Here is a 21,285-nt window from a genome sequence, read left to right as displayed (position 1 = left end):
TTTCCTCGTTGGATTTCTCTCAGGGTTTTGCCTGCCATATGAGTTCTGTTATACTCACAGACATCATTCAAACAGTTTTGGAAACTTTAGAGTGTTTTCTATCCAAATCTACTAATAATATGCATATCCTAGCTTCTGAGTTTGAGTGGGAGGCAGTTTAATAAGGGCACGTATTTCATTCGAAAGTGACAATACTGCCCCCTATCCCTAAAAGGTTTTTAACTTTGCACCGCTCCAGAAATGCAATTCTTATAATAAAAGTTGTTTGAATAATCTGCAGTCCCTCTTCCTTTCGATTAGAATTTCCACGACAGTCAAAACCAATACAGAGCTGTAAAGAGGAGACCCTGAGCTCTGATGTCATGTGGTTTATAACATGTTACTGTACAGACACTGCCTTCCAATGTAGGTGCTTATCAGTGCCCAAATCTTCAATTTTCAAATTACTTCAATTTAGATGGAGTCATTGAGTGTGAGTGGCTTGGCAATAATGTATATGAGTACTGAGTGTAAAGGGCTAGGCAATAATGCCTGATGGGCTGTAGTGTATGGTCTGAGCAGTAAACTTGAATAACAGTTAAAAACTGTTTAAATATTAAACAGGTATAAAAGCACAATGGTAGTACTCACTTGGAAGATCACTTCTTGCCCTTCTGTTCATCTTCTTCCTTGCGTATGCACTTGAAATAGCTGCAGTCTGTAGTTTGCCAGCTCCAGTGGTTTTTCTGTAACTCTTGAAATGGCTGCACTCTATAGTTCTTATTGGCTACTTCTACAGGTGTGGCCTGAAGTACAGCATCTTGTTTATGTAATATTCAGTTCTCTTATTGGCTATCCTACTTCTACAGGTGTGGCTTGAAGAACAGTACACACTGTAACTGGTTATGATGTAATGACTTCATCTATTCTAGAGTCACAGTCCTTCTCATAAGGAGGTGCATTTCCAGTAAAGGGTGTGGCAATGTAGCTTTGGTGAGAGAGAGAGAGAGAGAGAGAGCTCATTTGTCTATATGGTCCAAATAATGATGATTCATGCTTCTTTTAAAAGATGTACTGTATAATGATTTATCAAGATTATAATACGGTTTTAAATACCTCAATGGACCATAAAAGGAAATCACACTACCAACAATCACCCTTGTGGACTTAAAGAAATCACAAATACCTTGGAACTAGTGGAAATATGGTGGCTAGTGAGATATACATGGTGGAGGCTCAATCAAGCTCATCGTCTTGACTACTTTCTTATGTCAATCTCGCTGGCACCAAAAGTTAAAAGTGTTGATAGGGGACAGAATTCGGTCGGACCGTCAAATAATTGGCATATACATTACTCTTACAGAATTTCCATGTGGGTGAGGATATTGGACATTTAATCAAAGCCTATTGGATGACCACGTGTTTTTAACAAGGACAGAAGAATTTATAACTTTTTCTGACATAACATACAGTTGAAGTCGAAGTTTACATACACCTTAGCCAAATACATTTAAACTCAGTTTTTCACAATTCCTGACATTTAATCTGTGTAAAAATTCCCTTAAGTCATTTAGGATCACCAATTTATTTTAAGAATGTGAAATGTCAGAATAATAGTAGAGAGAATTATTTATTTATTTCATCACATTCCCAGTGGGTCAGAAGTTTACATACACTCAATTAGTATTTGGTTGCAATGTCTTTTAAATTGTTTAACTTGGGTCTGTCACGTCCTGACCAGTGAAAGGGGTTGTTTGTTATTATAGTTTGGTCAGGGCGTGGCAGGGGGTGTTTGTTTTGTGTGTTTCGGGGTTTTTGGTTACTGTTCTATGTCATCTATTTCTATGTTGTTATCTAGTTGTTCTATTTCTATGTTCAGGGTTTTGGTTCGCCTTCAATTGGAGGCAGCTGTTCTTCGTTGCCTCTAATTGGAGGCCATATTTAAGTGGGTTTATTTTCTCTTGTGTTTGTGGGTGGTTGTTTTCTGTTTATTCATTTGTACCTGACAGAACTGTCTAGCTGTCGTTCGTTTTCTTGTTTTGATTAGTGTTCACGAGTATACTTACCACGCTGCGTATTGGTCCGATGATTTCTCCGATCCATACGACGAATGTGACAGGGTCAAACGTTTCGGGTAGCCTTCCACAAGCTTCCCACAATAAGTTGGGTGAATTATGGCACATTCCTACTGACAGAGCTGGTGTAACTGAGTCAGGTTTGTAGGCCTCCTTGCTCACACATGCTTTTTCAGTTCTGCCCACAAAGTTTCTATGGGATTGAGGTCAGGGCTTTGTGATGGCCACTCCAATACCTTGACTTTGATGTCCTTAAGCCATTTTGCCACAACTGTGGAAGTATGCTTGGGGTCATTGTACATTTGGAAGACCCATTTTCGACTAAGCTTTAACTTCCTGACTGATGTCTTGATGTTGCTTCAATATATCCACATCATTTTCCTACCTCATGATGCCGTCTATTTTGTGAAGAGCACCAGTCCCTGCTGCAGCAAAGCACCCCCACAACATGATGCTGCCACCCCCATGCTTCACGGTTGGGATGGTGTTCTTCGGCTTGCAAGCATCCAACTTTTTTCTCCAAACATAACGATGGTCATTATGGCCAAACAGTTCTATTTTTGTTTCATCAGACCAGAGGACATTTCTCCAAAAAGTACGATCTTTGTCCCCATGTGCAGTTGCAAACCGTAGTCTGGCTTTTTTATGGCGGTTTTGGAGCAGTGGCTTCTTCCTTGCTGAGCGGCCTTTCAGGTTATGTTGATATAGGACTCGTTTTACTGTGGATATTGATACTTTTGTACCTGATTCCTCCAGCATCTTCACACGGTCCTTTGCTGTTGTTCTGGGATTTATTTGCACTTTTCGCACCACGTTCATCTCTAGGAGACAGAACGCGTCTCCTTCCTGAGCGGTATGACGGCTGCGTGGTCCCATGGTGTTTATATTTGCGTACTATTGTTTGTACAGATGAACGTGGTACCTTCAGGCGTTTGGAAATTGCTCCAAGGATGAACCAGACTTGTGGAGGTCTACGATATTTTTTCTGAGGTCTTGGCTTATTTCTTTTGATTTTCCCATGATGTCAAGCAAAGAGGCACTGAGTTTGAAGGTAGGCCTTGAAATACATCCAGGTACACCTCCAATTGACTCAAATAATGTCAATTAGCCTATCAGAAGCTTCTAAAGCCATGACACAATTTTCTGGAATTTTCCAAGCTGTTTAAAGGCACAGTCAACTTAGTGTATGTAAACTTCTGACCCACTGGAATTGTGATAGTGAAATCATCTGTCTATAAACAATTGTTGGAAAAATAACGTGTCATGCACAAAGTAGATGTCCTAACCGACTTGCCAAAACTATAGTTTTTGTTAAGAAGAAATTTGTGGAGTGGTTGAAAAACGAGTTTTTATTGACTCCAACCTAAGTGTATGTAAACTTCCGACTTCAACTGTAGGTACAGCAAATCCCCTTATTGCATGGGACACTTTAAAATCTGCCTTTACTCATCTCTAAAACAAAAGCAAGGTCAAAATAATTCATATTAAATAAAGTAATTAGAGGGACTAAGAGTACAGAGAGCAATTGTCACGTCCTGACCAGCAGAGGGAGCAATTGGATTAGTTTTGGTCAGGACGTGGCAGGGATATTTGTGTCACGGGTGAGTTGGATATTGGACTCCCAATTGAAGGCAGGTGTGTTGAGTTGCCTTTGATTGGGAGTCCTATATAGTAGTGTGTGTTTTTCTTTGGGGTTGTGGGTAATTGTTCTTGTCACAGTGGTGGCACCTGACAGGACTGTGTTGGCTGTCAGTTTTCTTGTTTTGTTGTAAATTGCAGAGTGTTCCGTTTATTAAATCATGTTGAACACTAACTCCGCCGCATTTTGGTCCACTTCCTCAGACAGCCCTTACAGCAATAAGAACTGTACCATAGAGGCTCAGAATATGTTAAAGGGAGAAAAAAATGGAGGAACTTATTCAAGAAAGATCAAGTGTAATAAACTCAGCAAAAATGAAACGTCCCATTTTCAGGACCCTGTTTTTCAAAGATAATTCGTAAAAATCCAAATAACTTCACAGATCTTCATTGTAAAGGGTATAAACACTGTTTCCCATGCTTGTTCAATGAACCATAAACAATTAATGAACATGCACCTGTGGAACGGTCATTAAGACACTAACAGCTTACAGCAATTAAGGTCACAGTTATGAAAACGTAGGACACTAAAGAGGCCTTTCTACTGACTCTGAAAAACACCAAAAGAAAGATGCCCAGGGTCTCTGCTCATCTGCATGAACATGCCTTAGGCATGCTGCAAGTAGGCATGAGGACTGCAAATGTGGCCAGGGAAATAAATTGCAATGTCTGTACAGTGAGACGCCTAACACAGCGCTACAGGGAGACAGGACGGACAGCTGATCATCCTCGCAGTGGCAGACCACGTGTAACAACACCAGCACAGGATTGGTACATCCGACCATTACCTGCTGGACAGGTACAGGATGGCAACAACAACTGCCCGAGTTACATCAGGAACGCACAATCCCTCCATCAGTGCTCAGACTGTCTGCAATAGGCTGAGAGAGGCTGGACTGAGGGCTTGTAGGCCTGTTGTAAGGTCCTCACCAGACATCACCGGCAACAACAAATCTTTAAGTCTGGGAAAACTCCAGGACTGGATGGCATACCAATTGAGGTATACCAAACTTTTTGTGATGTGGAATGTTATTTTTTCAATATATATATAAAAAGATTATTAGCATGTTTTAACCACTCCTATAAAAATTGTACATTATCATTATCATCAACAATAACACAACCATTTGCAAGCAGCATACCACTGTCACAGTATCCACAGAAAATGGTGCCCCTCCTCGCCGGGCGGCGCTCGGCGGTCGTCGTCGCCGGTCTACTAGCTGCCACCGATCTATGTTCTGTGTTCGTTGTGTTTTGTCTGTTTAAGTCCGCACCTGTTTCCGTTTCTGTAATTAGTGGGGGGGTATTTAGTTTGTTCCTTGTGGTTTGTGTTTTGTGCGGGATTGTTTATTCGTCAGCGGGCAGGTCTGTGAACGTTTGTGTTTTTTGCACATTTTTCCGCAGCGGCTTCTCGCTAGAGGAATGTTATATTTGCCGGGCTGCGCCCCGTGTGTATCTTTGTTTTCTCGGGGTTAACTGTGTTCCCGGGTGGTCTCTGGGCACACCCTATGCCCTTTTGTTACGCCAAGTGTTTTTTTTTCGGTGAAATAAATATACCGTTCTACGGCACAACTGGACTACGTCTCCTGCGTTTGACTCTGACTCTGCAGAGGACACACTGCGGACCGGTGCTGGAGGGATCCCCCCGGGAGTTCGGATGGCAGGCAGAGCACTTCATCGACCCCCCAGGTGAGTCAGCACCAGCCACACCCAGAGCCCCCTGTCGACCATCTGTACATTTCAGTTTGTTTTCCTGATTTTTCCCCTCACTTCCAGTATAAGACACTAGTCAATTCAGGTGCAGCTGGGAGTTTTATGGACCGTGGGGTCGCTAAAAAGTTAGGGATTCCCCTGGTTCAGCTGGACCACCCCTTCCCTGTGCACGCCTTAGACAGTCGACCACTAGGGTCCGGCCAAGTGGGGGAGGCTACTGTACCACTGGTTATGGCGACGTGGGGGGGTCATGTGAAACGTATCAGCCTCTTCCTCATTGACTCCCCGGCGTTTCCAGTGGTACTGGGTATCCCCTGGCTAGCCACTCACAACCCTCAGATTTCGTGGGGACAGAGGGCTCTTAAGGGGTGGTCGAGGGAGTGCTCAGGTAGATGTATAGGAGTTTCCATCGGTGCAACCACGGTGGAGAGTCCAGACCAAGTCTCTACTGTGCACATTCCCTCTGAATATGCCGATTTGGCTATCGCCTTCAGTAAGACGAAGGCGACCCAATTACCACCCCATCGACAGGGGGATTGTGCGATAAACCTCCAGGCTGACGCGGTCCTTCCTAAAAGCCACGTGTATCCTCTGTCTCAGGAGGAGACAGTGGCTATGGAAACATATGTCGCTGAGTCCTTGAGACAGGGATACATTCGGCCATCTAAATCCCCTGTCTCCTCGAGCTTCTTTTTTGTGAAGAAGAAGGAGGGAGGTCTGCGGGGTTTTGGTCAGGTGGCAGCTCCCATTACCTCACTGATGAAGGGGGGTCCGGTGCGACTGCGTTGGTCGGCAGAGGCGGACAGAGCCTTCCGTCGTCTGAAGGTTCTGTTTACCGACGCTCCGGTGCTGGCGCATCCGGATCCCTCTTTGCCATTCATAGTAGAGGTGGACGCATCCGAGGCTGGGGTCGGAGCAGTGCTGTCGCAGCGCTCGGGCGCTCCTCTGAAGCTCCGCCCCTGTGCATTCTTTTCTAAGAAGCTGAGTCCGGCGGAGCGCAACTATGACGTGGGGGAGAGGGAGTTGTTGGCCGTAGTCAAAGCTTTGACAGTGTGGAGACATTGGCTTGAGGGGGCACGTCACCCTTTTCTCATCTGGACCGACCATCGTAACCTGGAGTACATCCGAGCAGCGAGGAGACTTAATCCTCGTCAGGCCAGGTGGGCCATGTTCTTTACGAGGTTCCAATTCACCCTTTCCTACATTCCGGGGTCTCGGAACCGGAAGGCCGACGCACTGTCACATCTCTACGACTCCGAGGAGCGGACCATCGATCCGACTCCCATACTCCCGGCGTCCTGTCTAGTGGCACCGGTGGTATGGGAGGTGGATGCGGACATCGAGCGGGCGGTTCAGGCGGAACCCACTCCCCCTCAATGTCCCGCGGGTCTGAAGTTCGTTCCGCTTGGTGTTCGCGATCGCCTGATCCGATGGGCTCACACTCTACCCTCCTCGGGTCATCCTGGAGTGGAACGGACAGTGCGAGGCCTGAAAGGAAAGTACTGGTGGCCCACCTTGGCTGAGGATGTAAGACACTATGTCTCTTCCTGTTCGGTGTGCGCCCAGTGCAAGGCTTCTAGGCACCTGCCTCGGGGGAAATTACAGCCCCTCCCCGTTCCACAACGACCTTGGTCTCACCTCTCGGTGGATTTCCTTACGGATCTCCCGCCATCTCAGGGGAACACTACCATCCTGGTTGTTGTGGATCGGTTCTCGAAGTCCTGCCGTCTGCTCCCATTACCCGGTCTTCCTACGGCCCTACAGACCGCGGAGGCCCTATTCACCCATGTCTTCCAGCACTACGGGGTGCCCGAGGACATCGTATCTGATCGGGGTCCCCAGTTTACTTCCAGGGTGTGGAGGTCGTTTATGGAGAGGCTGGGGGTCTCGGTCAGCCTGACCTCGGGTTTTCACCCCGAGAGTAATGGGCAGGTTGAGCGCATTAACCAGGATGTGGGCAGGTTCCTGCGGTCGTATTGCCAGGACCGGCCAGGGGAGTGGGCGAGGTTCGTGCCATGGGCCGAGATGGCCCAGAACTCTCAGCGCCACTCCTCTACTAACCTGTCACCTTTCCAGGTAGTGTTAGGTTATCAGCCGGTCCTGGTGCCCTGGCAGCAGAGCCAGACGGAGGCTCCTGCGGTGGAGGAATGGGTACAGCGCTCTCAAGAGACCTGGAGGGCTGTCCAGGAATGCCTGAGGCGAGCAATAGGTCGACAGAAAGAGAGCGCTGACCGCCACCGCAGTGAGGCTCCCGTTTATAATCCGGGGGACAGAGTCTGGCTCTCGACCCGGAACCTGCCCCTCCGCCTGCCCTGCCGGAAGCTGGGTCCGCGATTTGTGGGGCCGTTCAAAGTCCTGAGGAGAATAAACGAGGTGTGTTATAGGTTGCAACTCCCATCATACTACCGTATTAACCCCTCGTTTCATGTGTCTCTCCTCAGGCCGGTGGTAGCTGGTCCACTACAGGACGCTGGGGTGCGGGAGGTCCCTCCACCCCCCCTGGACATCGGGGGGCCCCGGCGTACACAGTCCGGGCCATCCTGGACTCCCGGCGTCGGGTAGGGGGCCTGCAGTACCTCGTGGACTGGGAGGGGTACGGTCCGGAGGAGAGGTGCTGGGTTCCGGTGAGGGACATTTTGGATCCCACTATGCTCCAGGAGTTCCATCGTCTCCGTCCGGACCGGCCGGCGCCTCGCCCTCCGGGCCGTCCCCGATGCCGGCGTCGGCGCGCTGCAGGAGCCGCGCGTCAGGAGAGGGGTACTGTCACAGTATCCACAGAGAATGGTGCCCCTCCTCGGCCGGGCGATCTATGTTCTGTGTTCGTTGTGATTTGTCTGTTTAAGTCCGCACCTGTTTCCGTTTCTGTAATTAGTGGGGGGGTATTTAGTTTGTTCCTTGTGGTTTGTGTTTTGTGCGGGATTGTTTATTCGTAAGCGGGCAGGTCTGCGAACGTTTGTGTTTTTTGCACATTTTTCCCCAGCGGCTTCTCGCTAGAGGAATGTTATATTTGCCGGGCTGCGCCCCGTGCGTATCTTTGTTTTCTCGGGGTTCACTGTGTTCCCGGGTGGTCTCTGGGCACACCCTATGCCCTTTTGTTACGCCGAGTGTTTTTTTTCGGTGAAATAAATATACCGTTCTACGGCACAACTGGACTACGTCTCCTGCGTTTGACTCTGCCTTTTCCTCCTGCCTTACGGAACTGTGACAACCACCCTGCATCCCACTGCTGGCTTGCTTCTGAAGCTAAGCAGGGTTGGTCCTGGTCAGTCCCTGGATGGGAGACCAGATGCTGCAGGAACTGGTGTTGGAGGGCCAGGAGAAGGCACTCTTTCCTCTGGTCTAAAACATATCCCAATGCTTGGGGCCACTGCCCTTTCTTGGGTGCTGTCTCGGATGGGATGTTAACCTCTCTCGGGTATGTGGGACGATTTCGTCCCACCTACGTAACAGCTACTGAAATTCCAGTGGCGCGATTTTTGAATCGTTAGAAATACTATTACTTCAATTTCTCAAACATATGACTATTTTACAGCTATTTAAAGACAAGAATCTCGTTAATCTAACCCCACTGTCCGATTTCAAAAAGGCTTTACAACGAAAGCAAAACATTAGATTATGTCAGCAGAGTGCCCAGCCAGAAAAAATCAGACAGCCATTTTTCAAGCTAGCATATAATGTCACAAAAACCCAAACCACAGCTAAATGCAGCACTAACCTTTGATGATCTTCATCAGATGACACACCTAGGACATTGTGTTATACAATACATGCATGTCTGTTCAATCAAGTTCATATTTATATCAAAAAACAGCTTTTTGCATTAGCATGTGACGTTCAGAAAACGCATAACCCCCGGCAAACTTCCGTTGAATTTACTAACAGTTTGCTAAATTACTCACGATAAACGTTCACAAAAAGCATAACAATTATTTTAAGAATTATAGATACATTACTCCTCTATGCACTCGATATGTCCGATTTTAAAATAGCTTTTCGGATGAAGCACATTTTGCAATAATCTAAGTACATAGCCCGGCATTACAGGGCTAGCTATTTAGATACCCACCCAGGTCAGCATCCACCAAAATCACATTTCTTATAAGAAAAATGTTCTTACCTTGCTTGTTCTTCATCAGAATACACTGCCAGGACTTCTACTTCAATAACAAATGTTGGTTTGGTCCCAAATAATCCATCGTTATATCCAAACAGCGACGTTTTGTTCGTGAGTTCTAGAATGCTTCTTCACGGTCCCGCGCATGGCGCATTGGCGTGTCAAAAATGTCTAAATATTCCATTACCGTACTTCGAAGCATGTCAACCGCTGTTTAAAACCAATTTTTATGCCATTCAACTCGTAGATTAGTGATAATATTCCGACCGGGAGTATGCATTGAGCCTAAACAGCCGAATAAAATTTCTCCTCAGAAGCGACTCATGCACGCGCATCATTCAAAGGTCCTCGGAGCAGCCACTTACAAAAGGCGATAATCTGTTTCAACCTGAGGCTCCCTCGTAAACCTTCAGTTATTTCGCGGGCTCTGAGAGCCTATTGGAGCCCTGGGAATTGTCACGTTACAGCTAAGATCCTTACTTTTCAATAAAAAGATGCAAGACGCACGACTCCTTGTCAGACAGGGTACTTCCTGCTTGAAACCTTGTCAGGTTTTTGCCTGCCATAGGAGTTCTGTTATACTCACAGACACCATTCAAACAGTTTTAGAAAATTCAGAGTGTTTTCTATCCAAACCTGAACAATAATATGCATATTCTAGCTTCTGAGTTGGTGTAGGAGGCAGTTAAAAATGGGAACATATTTTTTCCAAAATTCTCAATACTGCCCCCTACCCCAAACAGGTTAAATGGGTGTGCTGACTCTCTGAGGTCATTAAAGATTCACCTATTGTAAGAGTAGGGGTGTTAACCCTGGTGTCCTGGCTAAATTCCCAATCTGGCCCTCAAACCATCACCGCCACCTAATAATCCCCAGTTTACAATTGGCTTATTCATCCCTCTCCCCTGTAACAATTCCCCAGGTTGTTGCTGTTAATGAGAATGTGTTCTCAGTCAACTTACCTGGTAAAATAACAGATAAATAAAAAATAGTCTAATTTCATTATTACTGAAACAAGGACCCAAGTGGTAAATATAAAGATCCAGTCCATTAAAAAAATTGGAGGCCCCTTACACTTCAGTGTTGTGATGAATTTGTTTTTATTCCAATCAGACAGGTTTTTTACATGAACAATACTTTGGAGATAATATAAGACAAGTAATGGAAACAATAGAACACTTTCAAAAATCTGGAAACCATGCCTGGTATTCATAGCTGGTGCTAAATTAGTAAAGGCCAAATTCAATATGTTATCAAATAACTGTTTGATATTTTTGGGGGGATACCTAAAGGGGTCCTACAATTCTAAATCAAATAGCTAATTGATCCATAGTATGACATTAAAACAAATCCATATGTCAGCTTAGAGACCATGCAAGTAGAGATAAGAAGTAAGAAACTAGCAGAAAGGTTACAATTGATCAAACAACTGATAAGGCACAGCATTGTAGAGAACAACTAGACCATATAACAGTTGAACAGGGCAGAGACACAGCATTGTAGATAACATCTAGACCATATAACAGTTGAACAGGGCAGAGACACAGCATTGTAGATAACAACTAGACCATATAAAAGTTGAACAGGGCAGATATTCGACTTTGTCTCTTCCTGGATTTGCCTACAGGTGTGAACTGAAGTACACTAAACACTGTATCTGGTGTTGATGTAATGACTTCCTCTAGACTCATAGTCCTTCTCCTCAGGAGGTGCGTTTCCAGTAAAGAGTGTGGCAATATAGGCTGTGTACCTGTATTCAGTTTTTTTCAGTTTAGCTTAAAAAACATTTGCTTAGCAACGGGACACCAACGCAATCTGTTGAACCAAAAAAAGGGTGATAGTTCTAATATTTGCATAACCCTTGTGATTTAAGGGTATCGGTAAGGGTTATTGAATCAGGATCAAATCCTCTGATCTTTTCCATCTCATTAAGATCTAAACCAGGCCAGAACTTGTCCATGTAGACCAATTTGGGTTTCCAATCTCTCCAAAAGAATGTGGTGATCGATGGTATCAAAAGCAGAACTAAGATCTAGGAGCACGAGGACAGATGCAGAGCCTCGGTCTGACGTCATTAAAAGGTCATTTACCACCTTCACAAGTGCAGTCTCAGTGCTATGATGGGTCTGAAACCAGACTGAAGCGTTTCGTATACATTGGTCTACCAGGACAGGACACTATGGTCCTGGTAGAAAGTAGTGCACTATTAAGGGGATAGGTTTTCATTTTTTACTTATCCTACATGTGCCGATGCCGCTTTAGATACGTATCTTATCTTTTACCACATGTCCATTATCATCCAATGGAATGATGATGAACTAGTTCTGCATGTTACCACATGTCCATTGTTATCCAATGGAACGATGATGAACTAGTTCTGCATGTTTCCAAACAGGGAAAGAGAAACTGTAGATAACTACCATGATTAAAACAGTCATGAGATGTACAGGGGTTATTTCAGGTCAGACTCACTAGCATGGTGACTATAGTAGCTGCTTTTATTCATCCTATTTCACACTTGTACATGTGTGAGTTGGACATGTGTTTCTTGTATATCCCAACACCCGCAGAGAGCTGGGGTCTTTAGACAGGGTTAGACATTATTAACGACATCCCTGGAGCCATTGAGGTTAAGTGCCTTGATCAGAGGCACAATGGGGGAAAAAAATCAGGTAGCGGTACAGAACAACACTACGGCCTGGATTCAATCCAAGGTGTGTTATAGAGCAGTGCACTAGACAGCTGACAATGCCCCCAAGGCAGTTTCCCCATTCACAGAGATCACATTTATGGTAAATACATATGAATGTCTGCTGAAGTTGCATTGTCAGCTGTCTAGTGCTCTATACCACGCCTTGTATTGAATCCCAGCCTGTGTGTGTCTATACAGTTTACCAGTTCTTATTTTGATAGTGGAGTCTCTAGTTCTAAAGTACAGTTGCGTTCTAATATATTGGAACCCTTCCACTTTAGAATGGGAGTGCAACAATGGAGTAGAACCTTCTGTTTTCTCTTTTCCAAATTGGTTGAATGGCTATTTTACCCTGTAACCCAGCAACAAGTCTGGCTGATACTAACTCAACGTCCTCCTGACTTCAGTATTGAAAGGCTATTTTGATGTTGTCGGTTAGATGACAAAGCAAATTTCTCTCTCACTTCTCTCTCAAATGTGAAATAAATCTGTTGTAAAGATTTTATTCTTTGAAAGAAATGTGAGGAAAGTATTTTCTGGATTTCACATTGTTTAAATCTGGGGAACTCATACATGCAACAATTAGCTAACAGTAATGACTAAAGGTTGTCCATCAAATGTCCATCAAAGATTGATAAATCATGAAACATTATACAGCACAAGCACTGCACAAAATACTAATAATCAAATTGATAGACTTCTATAATTATATAATATATAATCCCTCTATATACCCTTTCAGTAGGTATACAATACAAAATCCTTCTTTGTAATTGTTCAAGTAATGTTCTCTTCCCAAGAACAGTAGAAATAAAGTAATGAAGTACAGTATGAATACAGTTGTGACGTACAGTACATTAAAACATTACTCACACGGTGTTTAACACTAACTGTGACACTAGAGGGAGTACACAGACCAGGGAGGAAGGGTAGAGAGAGGCTAGAGGGAGAACACAGACCAGGGAGGGAGGATAGAGAGAGGCTAGAGGGAGAACACAGACCAGGGAGGGAGGGTAGAGAGAGACTAGAGGGAGAACACAGACCAGGGAGGGAGGGTAGAGAGAGGCTAGAGGGAGAACACAGACCAGGGAGGGAGGGTAGAGAGAGGCTAGAGGGAGTACACAGACCAGGGATGGAGGGTAGAGAGAGACGAGAGAGAGAGAACACAGACCAGGAAGGGAGGGTAGAGAGAGGCTAGAGGGAGAACACAGACATTTTTACATTTACGTCATTTAGCAGACACTCTTATCCAGAGCGACTTACAGTAGTGAATGCATACATTTCATTTTTTTTTTTTTCTGTGCTGGCCCCCCGTGGGAATCGAACACACAACCCTGGCGTTGCAAACACCATGCTCTACCAACTGAGCTACAGGGAAGGCCAGGGATGGAGGATAGAGAGAGGCTAGAGGGAGAACACAGACCAGGGAGGGAGGGTAGAGAGAGGCTAGAGGGAGAACACAGACCAGGGAGGGAGGGTAGAGAGAGTCTAGAGGGAGAACACAGACCAGGGAGGGAGGGTAGAGAGAGGCTAGAGGGAGAACGGAGACCAGGGTAGAGAGACTAGAGGGAGAACGCAGACCAGGTAGGGAGGGTAGAGAGAGGCTAGAGGGAGAACACAGACCAGGGAGGGAGGGTAGAGAGAGGCTAGAGGGAGTACACAGACCAGGGATGGAGGGTAGAGAGAGACGAGAGAGAGAGAACACAGACCAGGAAGGGAGGGTAGAGAGAGGCTAGAGGGAGAACACAGACATTTTTACATTTACATTTTAGTCATTTAGCAGACACTCTTATCCAGAGCGACTTACAGTAGTGAATGCATACATTTCATATTTTTTTTTCTGTGCTGGCCCCCCGTGGGAATCGAACACACAACCATGGCGTTGCAAACACCATGCTCTACCAACTGAGCTACAGGGAAGGCCAGGGATGGAGGATAGAGAGAGGCTAGAGGGAGAACACAGACCAGGGAGGGAGGGTAGAGAGAGGCTAGAGGGAGAACACAGACCAGGGAGGGAGGGTAGAGAGAGACTAGAGGGAGAACACAGACCAGGGAGGGAGGGTAGAGAGAGACTAGAGGGAGAACACAGACCAGGTAGGGAGGGTAGAGAGAGACTAGAGGGAGAACACAGACCAGGGAGGGAGGGTAGAGAGAGACTAGAGGGAGAACACAGACCAGGGAGGGAGGGTAGAGAGAGACTAGAGGGAGAACACAGACCAGGGAGGGAGGGTAGAGAGAGGCTAGAGGGAGAACACAGACCAGGGAGGGAGGGTAGAGAGAGGCTAGAGGGAGAACACAGACCAGGGAGGGGGGGTAGAGAGGCTAGAGGGAGAACACAGACCAAGGAGGGAGGGTAGAGAGAGGCTAGAGGGAGAACACAGACCAGGGAGGGAGGGTAGAGAGAGAACACAGACCAGGGAGGGAGGGTAGAGAGAGAACACAGACCAGGGAGGGAGGGTAGAGAGAGACTAGAGGGAGAACACAGACCAGGGAGGGAGGGTAGAGAGACTAGAGGGAGAACACAGACCAGGGAGGGAGGGTAGAGGGAGGGTAGAGGGAGAACACAGACCAGGGAGGGAGGGTAGAGAGAGGCTAGAGGGAGAACACAGACCAGGGAGGGAGGGTAGAGAGAGACTAGAGGGAGAACACAGACCAGGGAGGGAGGGTAGAGAGAGGCTAGAGGGAGAACACAGATCAGGGAAGAAGGGTAGATACATCAATATTGTAGATATCCAGAAACCTAGAATGTCTTTACCCATTCTAACTTATTATCTGTCTCTGAGTTGATGAAACACGATTTCAGATATTTCTGTCTGTTTGTTTTTGTTGAATTATAAATATCATCCTACAGTATGTTATTATCTCTGATCCTTTGAATGATAGACATGTTAAATGTTAAATAACTGATCATATTAGAAAGTGATGAACAATCCCTGATGGTTGTCATTGTACAGTATTAATCAACTGCTACTACTTGACATTAAGATGAGGAAGAGAGTGGTACTTCACACTGCCTCCTCTTCCTCATTTAATCAGAATCATCTAAATGTTCAGCTACTTAATTTGCAAGTAAAGCAGCTCCAACTGGAATTGCTAATGGTCCTGCTACCACCGCTGTGATAGCAGTTGCTAACAATCCCAAAAAGCCATTTGACGACGACTTCCTCGTCCTCTGGTGTCTCATCCTCTCCTCCTCTCTTGCCTTCTCTACCTGTTTTCTGATCTCCCCCTCCTGTTTCCTCTTCTCCTCCTCCTGTCTCTTCCTCTCCTCCTCTCTTGCCTTCTCTACCCGTTTTCTGATCTCCCCCTCCTGTTTCCTCTTCTCCTCCTCCTCTCTCTCCTTCTCCTCCTGTTTCTTCCTCTCTTCCTCTTCTTTGATCTTCCTCTGGACCTCCTGGTACATCTCATTGGTGTAGTGTTGTCCTCCATTCTTCATCACCATCTCATCTATCTTCTTCAGCAGCTCTGGGACCTGAGTGTAGTCATTCTTGTTTTTATTATTGAAGACATGATTTCTGCCCTTAAAGACCTTGACGAGTTTCATAAGCTCCTCACTCTCACTTAGAAAGTCCACCATTGATTTGTCCTCCAGCTGGTCTCCACCAGTGAACAGAATGATGGTGTACATTGAGGCTTCTTCTCCAAAGTTCTACTGGATCCACTTCACAGTGTTCCTCTCCTCCTCTGTGAACCTCCCCAGTCTGATCACCAGCAGGAAGGCGTGGGGTCCTGGGACTGACATGTAGATGGCCTTTTCTATCTCACTTTTCATCTCTTCTTTAGACATTGTTGTGTCATAGAGCCCCGGGGTGTCGATGACATCAGTCTTCCTCCCATCCACCATTCCTCTCTGTTTCTCACAGTGATCAGTGACAGACTCAGGGGAGAGGCCTTCTCTAAACACCTTTCTCCCCAGGATGGTGTTTCCTGTTGCACTCTTCCCTGCTCCAGTCTTCCCTACTAAAACTATCCTGAGGTCAGAGGGCTGCTCTGAATCTGTGAAAACAGACAAGAAGTGCTTGAGTTGATAGTGATTGTCTTGATGAAAACCTAATGAAATGTGTGTGTGTCAGACTCTAACCGTGCAGAGCACATGCCCCTTTGTCCTTCCAGTCTCTAAAGCACCCTTTTGGGTGGTGGTATAATTCCCCCCCCCACCCCCACAATTTTTTGTTGTTGTACTTGTTCAGAACCCACTGCTCGCAAGTTGCCATCAAGTTCACCCTCCCCACCCTGTTTGTTGGTTACACTTGTTTCCCAGTCTGCCCTGTAAGGAGTTTGCGCACGGCCAGTATCCAAACATGAATGGGTTGAGAGAAGCGGTCACCGATGGAGTGTGTGTAGCTAGCTACCTAGTTTATATATCAAAAGTACTGCCACAGCAGCATAACATTTATTTAACACTTGATGATACTTGATTTAGCCTACATCATCATCCGTATTCAGTCTGATTGGCTGATAGGAGCAGAGAGGGTAAGAAAAGACAAAAGTAAATCACAATCAGTATAATAAATAAAGCTAACTAACAGATGAACATCTGTCATCAATGATCAGCTGATAGCCCACCTTCTTTACCCCATGTCAATCATGTCTTTAGGAGGCACTGAACTGAGTGTGTTGCAGACATAAATAGGCCTATTTAAAAATGTAAAAGTTTACTCTACAGAGGCATTTGGTATTTTCTAGATTTCTATAAATATAATATAATAATAATAATAAATAGGCCTATTTAAAAATGTAAAAGTTTACTCTACAGAGGCATTTGGTATTTTCTAGATTTCTATAAATATAATATAATAATAATGATAAATAGGCCTATTTAAAAATGTAAAAGTTTACTCTACAGAGGCATTTGGTATTTTCTAGATTTCTATAAATATAATATAATAATAATAATAAATAGGCCTATTTAAAAATGTAAAAGTTTACTCTACAGAGGCATTTGGTATTTTCTAGATTTCTATAAATATAATATAATAATAATAATAAATAGGCCTATTTAAAAATGTAAAAGTTTACTCTACAGAGGCATTTGGTATTTTCTAGATTTCTATAAATATAATATAATAATAATAATAAATAGGCCTATTTAAAAATGTAAAAGTTTACTCTACAGAGGCATTTGGTATTTTCTAGATTTCTATAAATATAATATAATAATAATAATAAATAGGCCTATTTAAAAATTTAAAAGTTTACTCTACAGAGGCATTTGGTATTTTCTAGATTTCTATAAATATAATATAATAATAATAATAAATAGGCCTATTTAAAAATGTAAAAGTTTACTCTACAGAGGCATTTGGTATTTTCTAGATTTCTATAAATATAATATAATAATAATAATAAATAGGCCTATTTAAAAATGTAAAAGTTTACTCTACAGAGGCATTTGGTATTTTCTAGATTTCTATAAATATAATATAATAATAATAATAAATAGGCCTATTTAAAAATGTAAAAGTTTACTCTACAGAGGCATTTGGTATTTTCTAGATTTCTATAAATATAATATAATAATAATAATAAATAGGCCTATTTAAAAATGTAAAAGTTTACTCTACAGAGGCATTTGGTATTTTCTAGATTTCTATAAATATAATATAATAATAATAATAAATAGGCCTATTTAAAAATGTAAAAGTTTACTCTACAGAGGCATTTGGTATTTTCTAGATTTCTATAAATATAATATAATAATAATAATAAATAGGCCTATTTAAAAATGTAAAAGTTTACTCTACAGAGGCATTTGGTATTTTCTAGATTTCTATAAATATAATATAATAATAATAATAAATAGGCCTATTTAAAAATGTAAAAGTTTACTCTACAGAGGCATTTGGTATTTTCTAGATTTCTATAAATATAATATAATAATAATAATAAATAGGCCTATTTAAAAATGTAAAAGTTTACTCTACAGAGGCATTTGGTATTTTCTAGATTTCTATAAATATAATATAATAATAATAATAAATAGGCCTATTTAAAAATGTAAAAGTTTACTCTACAGAGGCATTTGGTATTTTCTAGATTTCTATAAATATAATATAATAATAATAATAAATAGGCCTATTTAAAAATGTAAAAGTTTACTCTACAGAGGCATTTGGTATTTTCTAGATTTCTATAAATATAATATAATAATAATAATAAATAGGCCTATTTAAAAATGTAAAAGTTTACTCTACAGAGGCATTTGGTATTTTCTAGATTTCTATAAATATAATATAATAATAATAATAAATAGGCCTATTTAAAAATGTAAAAGTTTACTCTACAGAGGCATTTGGTATTTTCTAGATTTCTATAAATATAATATAATAATAATAATAAATAGGCCTATTTAAAAATGTAAAAGTTTACTCTACAGAGGCATTTGGTATTTTCTAGATTTCTATAAATATAATATAATAATAATAATAAATAGGCCTATGCTAAAAGATGTTAACATTTACAGTCTTTTGTTTTTTTCAGAATGTCACCCTTTTTCCATTTTGAGCACCTGCCCCCTGAAAGGTCTGTACATGGCCCTGGTGTGTGTACGTACATGCATGTGTGTGCGCACGGGTGTGTGTACCTTGGCGTTGACCAGGGGCCTGTTGCACAAAACTAGGATAAGGGATTAAGCCAGGATATCTTGGTGATCCTGGCTCAATTGATCCGTAATCCGGTTGCACTAAAGATGGATAGGGGGCAGGAGGATATGTTATGGTATAAATTACCATGGAGATTTATTCTGTGGAGCTAGCCTGCTCCAGACCAGGCTAAATTCCAGGATCTATTTAATCTCATCCCTAATGTCAGTCAGCAGTCACCACAAATGGAAACCAATAGTTATTTCACTGCTCACTATACATTGTTATCACATATAACTAGACCCACTGTCATTATTTAAACGTTTGTGATCATTAATTTCAATGATTTTGGATAAAAAATAATTTTTAGATTATGTTGCTATCATTAGATAATTTACAGTTTCCCATAGACTATAAGGCTATATATAAAATGATAGAATATTAGGGCCACAGAGGGGAAAAAAACACAAGTAATAATATTGTAACCGGTTGTTTTAAAGGAGGACAGTTGTTAAAATGACAGATGTGGGGCATTTCGTGAAATTGTACTTCAGTATGGTTTCATAAACAAAGACATGCTGATGTGCCAGAATATTAAGTATCACATTGTCATAAGTATCAAAACTGTAAAAACAATATGTAGCTTTTCTGCAGAAAGAACCAGCCTCATAAATTTATGACTTTATCCTTTTTCTTCAGTGTGGCCCTAGTACTCTGTCATATAAACAAATACACATTCCATATGAATATAAAAACACAATGTGTAACATTATGTTCCTTTATTGAATAAGGACAAAACAAAGCAGGTAAACCATCAGCTCCTTTCGAAACTGAAGTCACAGTGACTACAAGATGGAAAGCACAGAATCCAAGCATATTATACAAAATGATACATACACATTCAAAGGTCTGTATATAACACACCCTGCATGTCTGCACACTAAAATAAATGCAGGACAAATCCATACACATCAACTGAACAGACAAATGAATGGATGCAGTAGCCTCCCTGCAGCCTTGTATTACACACAGTATACCGCACAAACATCATAAGAGGCCAAATTCGTAAAAAAACGAACCCAAAAAAAACCCAATTCCTCTGCCACCGCAGGACATATTTAACCAAAATTGAAAGCACACATACTAACTAAAATAATTCAACACATATTGGTCCCTCAGCAGCCGACCACTGTCGTCATCAGGGAAGATTGCCGGATTGTCCCAGTCCATGGCTGGTGGCACTCAGGGGCCCTCTCCTTCCTCAGGCAGGCCACATTGTGGAGGACAGCACAAGCCACAGTAATATCACATGCCCTAACAGGGCTGACCCTTAATTTGTGAAGGCAGTGAAAGCGTGCCTTCAGGAGGCCAAATGTCATTTCAACTCTGGCCCTGGTCATGGCATGGGCATGGTTGTAGGCCTGCTGTGCTTCCTGGGGGTCTGTGAAAGGTGTCAGGAGAAAAGGCTGGCAGCCATACCCCCTGTCTCCCAGCAACACACCAGAGAATTCACCTGTCAACACAAAATTACTACCTCATAAACACAGTGATATTCTTGACACAGCCATGATGGTTATAAATAGGGGTTGTGTGGCTTACCTTGTGATAGGCACTGATAGATTTCAGAGGCCCGAAAGATTCTGGAGTCATGGACTGAGCCAGGCCATTTTGCCACAACATTGCTGATCACACAGTCAGCATTGCAGACCATCTGAAATCATAAGATGAGGAATATTACACCAATCAATGCACATCACTGGCAATGCAGAGTGTTCGTCAATGGACAATATCAAAAAGTTATGTTCACCTGAACATTAATGCTGTGAAAGGATTTCCTATTCACAAAATCGGCCTCATGGGCACCTGAGGGGGCTTTTATCCTTATGTGTGTGCAGTCCACTGCACCAATGACATTGGGGAAACCTGTCACACAAAGTAATGAGTATCCTACTATGTGTTAACAGTTGTCCTGTAATTTGTAGATCCTCTTACCTGCAATCCTATAGAACTCCTCTTTGATGTCACAGAGTCTTCTGTGGCCAGGGAAGGAGATGAAGACATCTGCTAATGCTTTGATAGCCAGACACACACTCCTTATTGTGCGGCAAATTGTGGCCTTGTTCAGCTGTTCTGCATCCCCCACTGAGTACAGGAAGGCTCCACTAGCAAAAAAGCGCAAGGCCACACAAACCATTTGCTCCACACTCAGTGCATGGCTCCGTGCAGTGCGGTGCTTAATCCTGGGACCCAGTAGTCTGCATAGATACCTGATGCCATCTGCAGAAAACCTGTATCTTTCATATAGATGGTCATCAGGGAAGGCCAGTGGGTCCAACCGGTCCCTGAAGACCCTTTCTCGCCTGAAGGCTCTCCTCAGCACAAGTGCTTCTTCATCCACCACATCTCGCACGAATGGGCATGCCATTGTCAGAGCAGAAAGGAACACACAATTTTGGGCCTTCATATAGGCTAGTGGCCACACCTGGTGCTGGG

At 43.4% G+C, this 21,285-nt stretch overlaps 1 protein-coding gene and 1 pseudogene across 3 annotated transcripts in view; both read right to left on the bottom strand.

Annotated features, from left to right (window-relative positions):
* The window catches only part of LOC115147775 (GTPase IMAP family member 7-like), a 351,504-nt gene extending 350,539 nt beyond the window's left edge, over window positions 1-965 (bottom strand). The window contains exon 1 of one of the 3 annotated variants that reach the window (XM_029690072.1): window positions 631-965. In XM_029690072.1, coding sequence (XP_029545932.1) covers window positions 631-661 — 31 coding nt within the window. In that variant the 5' untranslated portion in view covers window positions 662-965. The remainder of the gene's footprint in view (window positions 1-630) is intronic. The other 2 variants (XM_029690073.1, XM_029690071.1) reach the window with 2 other exon arrangements.
* Window positions 966-15,269: 14,304 nt separating this feature from the next.
* On the bottom strand, window positions 15,270-16,353 carry LOC115147925 (GTPase IMAP family member 4-like; annotated as a pseudogene).
* Between the last annotated feature and the right edge of the window lie 4,932 nt (window positions 16,354-21,285).

The sequence above is a fragment of the Salmo trutta genome, chromosome 14 (assembly GCF_901001165.1).
Source record: "Salmo trutta chromosome 14, fSalTru1.1, whole genome shotgun sequence".
NCBI classification, from domain to species: domain Eukaryota; kingdom Metazoa; phylum Chordata; class Actinopteri; order Salmoniformes; family Salmonidae; genus Salmo; species Salmo trutta.
Note: the sequence above shows the minus strand (reverse complement) of the source record. Positions and strands in the feature narration are given on the sequence as shown.